This window comes from Austrofundulus limnaeus, unplaced genomic scaffold (genome assembly GCF_001266775.1).
Source record: "Austrofundulus limnaeus strain Quisiro unplaced genomic scaffold, Austrofundulus_limnaeus-1.0 Scaffold1970, whole genome shotgun sequence".
Lineage (NCBI taxonomy): Eukaryota > Metazoa > Chordata > Actinopteri > Cyprinodontiformes > Rivulidae > Austrofundulus > Austrofundulus limnaeus.
The window spans coordinates 4792-10032 of NW_013954372.1; the positions used below are offsets into that span (position 1 = coordinate 4792).

Below are 5241 nucleotides of genomic sequence, written 5' to 3' on the forward strand. Positions count from 1 at the left end.
AACGTATTCACCTGACTTTAATAACATTTATTACTTAATGGAAACACTGCAGCTGTGAAACTGTGTTTTTTCAACATTAGAATATCGATAAAGTTTTGTGCACATTTGTAATGGAAACACAGCTCATGAGGCCTGCTCAGTGCTGTACTGTGAACCTGACTGGAGTCAGAAGATTGTAAATAAAGTTTTAAGAAGAAATCCAGCTGATTCCTGTTTGTTCAGACAGATCATTTTGAACAAAGCATATTTTTCCTYCAGCATGAAGAGACTGTGAGTGCTGATAGATCACAAAGTTTTTGGGTGTTGGGCAGTAGTCAGTATGGATTCCTTCAAGCAGTATTTATTTTTGTCTCTGAACCAGTTCTCAGTGGGAGTGTCTGCAGATAAAACCGGTGATGGTGCCAGCAGCCTGGTCTCTGTCATGCTGCTCAGAGGCATACTCCTCAGACTAAACTTTCAAAGAACGTTTGTTTGTCACAGATTACTTCACGACGGCACACCTTTAAAGTCCTAATCAAATCAGAAGTTGCTCCTTTCCACAAATATTTATCAGGACATAAAAGCAGCACTGGTTCAACCTGAGCCTGAAGAGGACTTCTTAACAACATCAGGAAGCAGATGAGACATAAGCCAGGTAACTAGAGCAGATATASTTTTATATTTAGTAAGCCAAAGAAAAGCAGAGAAAAGAAGTGCTTCCTGTTTAAAAGCACAAAGCTGCTGAATGAATCCTATTTATCACTGTTGGTTTTCACAAGTGAAATCTGTCAAACTGACATTTTGGAAAAACTCATTTGTTGTCTCGCAGAGACAAACGCAAAAAACAACAAAACTCCTCAGATTTATTCTTCACAACATCTTGGTGTTAAAATAGTAGCAAATCTTTGTAAAAGGTTTGAACAAATGTGTATTAATGTGCTAATCGAATGTAAGTTTTAAGACAATGAACGAAAAAATACTTGAAGTAGGGCTGCACAAAACATACAAATCAGGGATGTAACTTAAATGATGGAATGGGTCACAATGTTTGTTGACTCTACCTGAGGACCCTTTAGCCTTGCACGTAATAAAACCAACGTTTTAAAAGGTTTGTGTGMGTTTATTAAACCAACACACAGTGCAGTAACTTATGTTTCATGCTTAAATGCATGTGTAACAGTTGTGTTCTTGTTAAATAAATATGAATACAAAATGTTTGAAGAAAAAAACACTTAAAGAACAGCACAGGTTCAGTTCAGACTCCTGTGAGGTTGTGATAAATGATCTGATGTTCCTTCAGTAAGCTTCTCATATTTAGCTTTGTGCAGGGCGTTGTAGTGGTGACTTGTATTCAAACCCTTCATAGAGACGGCCTCTCTTAGCAGACTAAAAACACAGCTTTGACTTGAAATTTTATGAACACACAGTCTACCCCTCAAATATCCATATATGTCAGCAGACCAGTCAGGAGTCATGTGGCCCACACACCAGCTGCCCGTCCCTGTGATGTAGGAAATATTTTCACTGCACTATCAGTACATTCAAACTACAACACAACATGTACAAACAATGAATGCTATTTGAGAATCTGAATAAGCTAAATTAGTAAGTGCAATGCAAGTATGTACAATATGAACGAAAACAATTTAATTTCAGTATCAGAAAAAGCATAATTCTGTTTAATATCAGTAAACACACTAGACAACTTATGAAACACTTTTTATGTCTAAATTGCTAATAAAAGTTGCATATTTGATCAATTTATTACATGCCTAAAAGAGACTTCTAYTTGATTTTTTCAATTAAATCTTCAACGTAGATGTCTTTAAAATGTTCAGAAGTTGTCTAAAACCTCTCAGTGTGACAGGACCTTAAGTGTGAGATGACAGATGCAGTTTTAGTCATATTATTCAGACATTAAAAAATAAAACGTGAAATATGCAGTACTGTAACACCTCACATCATAATGTCTCATATGGATTTACAGAATGTTGTGAATGTCCGCAGGCTGCTGAAACAACTTGAGCTCAGTGGCTGTAAAGTTTAATGAGGTGAAGTTAATTGGCTGTATAGCGGCCATCTTGAATTAGTTTGACTCAGAAGAAAATATTTATTTGTAGATGTACATCTAATATTACTTCCTGAGAGTTTTATWTAAATCTGATCAGTCATTTACAATAAATATGCCTTATTAGTCAGTTAACTTTTTTTATTGTTTTACATAAATAGACAGCTTCTGTGTTTTTGGTCGAGTATATGAAATGCTATAAACCTTCTCCATGTCAGTGAAATCATTTGCTGCTTGACTTTGAACTGGACAACTGATAGTTTCATTTCATTTCATCACATATGAGTAGACTGCTAACTAAATCRTTATGGTGGCTTTGATCTTTCATTAAAACATGTTTATATACAGAAGAAAATGCTTCACTGTTTCTCATAGAAACACACTGTCTGGTTGCTTCAAGCTTCCATTAATTATTTGGAAGTTTTTGAGCAGATTTGGTTTTTGAACAAAGAACCAAAGCAGTTGRGACGATAGCAAGAAAACAAAACCTGTTTATTTTCTAGGCAATGAAAATGAATAAAACAGTAAAATGTGAGAGAAAGAAAAGGAAATCTACCTTTTTTCTGCAGYATAGCACTCCCACTGCGCCTCCCTATGTGGTTTTCTACATAACAGGTGTAGTTGGCCAGATCTGCTTCGTCCACAGCATCAAACGTCAGAGACAGCTCCACCTCCATCTCCCCTAAATGTTCCCTCAGGATCCTGAACAGACAGAGCGACGAAACAACACATTAGTAAAACTAAAAATATCTTCACATYAAAWTACTTTGGTAAAAATGYCTTTTATTGACAGGAAAGTACTTAAGTAAATGTCAGAAAACTGCCCCCAGTAATCGGAAAGTAAAAGAAAACTTTAAAACGCACTCCAAATAACTGAATTGTTGAATTTACTTAAATAATGTCAACTTGTTCCACTACGCTGAGTTGAGTACATGTGAAGCAAGTTACTCAACTCAGTTCAGTGGAACAAGTTGATGTAACCTGGTTAAGTAAATTATACACTTTATTTTTTAAAATACATAAACAACTCTTTTCTTGATAAGTTCTGATCATATTTAAATTTGGAATGTGCAACTAGTTGGACGATTTAAGCAAGATGGCGGCGCATGGACATGCTGCAGCTCACAGCTCCCCGACTGTTTTTGTGTGTTGACTGTTAGTGTACACATGTTTTGTCTTTTTTAAACTTTTTGTTGGGCCAACATCACATACAGCTGACACAATCTCCTGAAGATCAGAATGTGTAACGGCTGTGATGTAACCATAGAGTTTATCAGCTTGCAAGACATATCGTTGGAGGTTGCGAGGACCTCCATGGTTCACTGTACCAGCCGGAAGCAAGCAGAGGCGGTGCAGGGATCGAAAGCAAAAGAGAGGCTGTAAGCAGCTACATAAACTACCACCACTGAGCATTTCTCTCACCAACAACAGATCCCTRGTYAATAAGATGGATGAACTGAGGCTTCAGGTGYAGACCAATAAKACCATTAAAGACAGCTGCGTCCTGATCATTACAGAAACCTGGATTCACTCATCCATTCCAGACACTGCTATCCAGCTAGCCGGCTACACAGTGCAGCGGTGTGAACGGACCAGTAACTCCAGTAAGAGCAGAGGAGGGGGGCTGTGTTTACATCAGCAACAACTGGTGCACAAACACAACCACCATGGACTACCACTGTCCTCCTGACCTAGAATATCTGACTGTTAAATGCAGACCCAGATACTTACCCAGGAAGTTTACTGTTGTCCTCATCACTGCTGTTTACATAGCACTGGATGCTAATGCTAACGCCTCACTCAGACTTCTACATGCTAGCATTAGCCACCAGCAGAGCTGCTACCCTGATGCTGTGGTTATCATAGAGGGGGTTTTAACCAGGTGGACTTAAAACCAGTACTCCCTAGATACCACAAGCAGATAAAGTGTGCTACCCAGGGAGGAGGACCCTGGATAAGGTGTACTCTAACATCAAGAAGGGCTACAGAGCTAGGCCACTTCCACACCTGGGCCAGTCCGACCATGAGTCACTGCTTTTAGTCCTCTGTTAACCCCCATCAGGAGAACTGCTCCCATTACAACAAAACCAATAAAAACCTGGCCTGAAGGAGCCTCAGAGCAGCTGCAGGACTGCTTTGAAAGAACAGATTGGGGCATTTTTGACGACCCAGACCTAGAGGTGTTCACTGATAATAAAACACTACACAGACATGGTCACAGTGGACAAATGTATCAAGGTCTACCCAAATCAGAAGCCATGGATGACCAAGGAGGTCCAGTTGCTGGTAAAGAACAGGAACACAGCATTCAGGTCAGGGGATGAGGACCTCTACAGTACAACACGATCGGACCTGAGAAGAGGAATCCAGCGGGCCAACAGGGACTACAAGAGAAGGATAGAAGACCACCTGGAAGCAACGACAGCAGACAGGTGTGGCAGGGAGTCCAGCACATCACCAACTTCAGAACCAACCTGGGAGCTGCTGAAGGGAACATCTCACTGGCAGAGGAGATGAACATCTTTTTCTCTTTGACACAAAGTCACACAAGACAGAACCAGTTTTCAAGAGCGAGTGAAAGGATCAACCATCTGGACTTTTTTACTCTACATCACCATCTGGAGCCACYCTGTGAATCGTAAGCCAAAAATATTGTCAAAGACGGCAAGACCTAAACTGCAGTGAAGTGTGCAAACTCAAATTAGAGATAAAAGATGTCAAAACAATGAGTTTTACATTAAATATTTTACATTGTATTTAGAATTATTTGTTGAAGTGATTGAACCGTTTGAATGAGGGTTTGTTCCAGATTGTTTCACGTTTGACTGTTTGAGTCAGGCTATTGGTTTTCACTGTTAATTTCCTTTATTGTTTATTTTACATTGGATGTTGTACTCCTACTTGCACTGACTGAACAAGTTGTGTTCTTATTCTTAACAAAGCTACTGGTTTATTTAAGATTACTGTCGGCTACTGGTGCACAGTGGTCAAAAGAATTTATAATTTAGTTACATCTGTGTTTAAACAGTAGGAAAGACATTTTAAGTTGTCTGAGCTGTTTTTGATATTGGATCAGTCTCATAATCATCCATCATCCATCCATCCATCAATCCGTCCATCCATCATCCATCCATCATCCATCCATCATCCATCCATCATCCATCCATCATCCATCCATCATCCATCCATCATTC

At 39.2% G+C, this 5241-nt stretch overlaps 1 protein-coding gene across 1 annotated transcript in view; it reads right to left on the reverse strand.

Annotated features, from left to right (window-relative positions):
• Positions 1 to 2603: 2603 nt before the first annotated feature.
• Positions 2604 to 5241, reverse strand: part of LOC106536780 (X-linked interleukin-1 receptor accessory protein-like 2) — a gene marked incomplete at both ends in the record, with an annotated part of 25335 nt that continues 22697 nt past the window's right edge. The window contains 1 exon segment of the mRNA XM_014034107.1: positions 2604 to 2749. Within this exon segment, the coding sequence (XP_013889561.1) occupies positions 2604 to 2749 (146 nt within the window).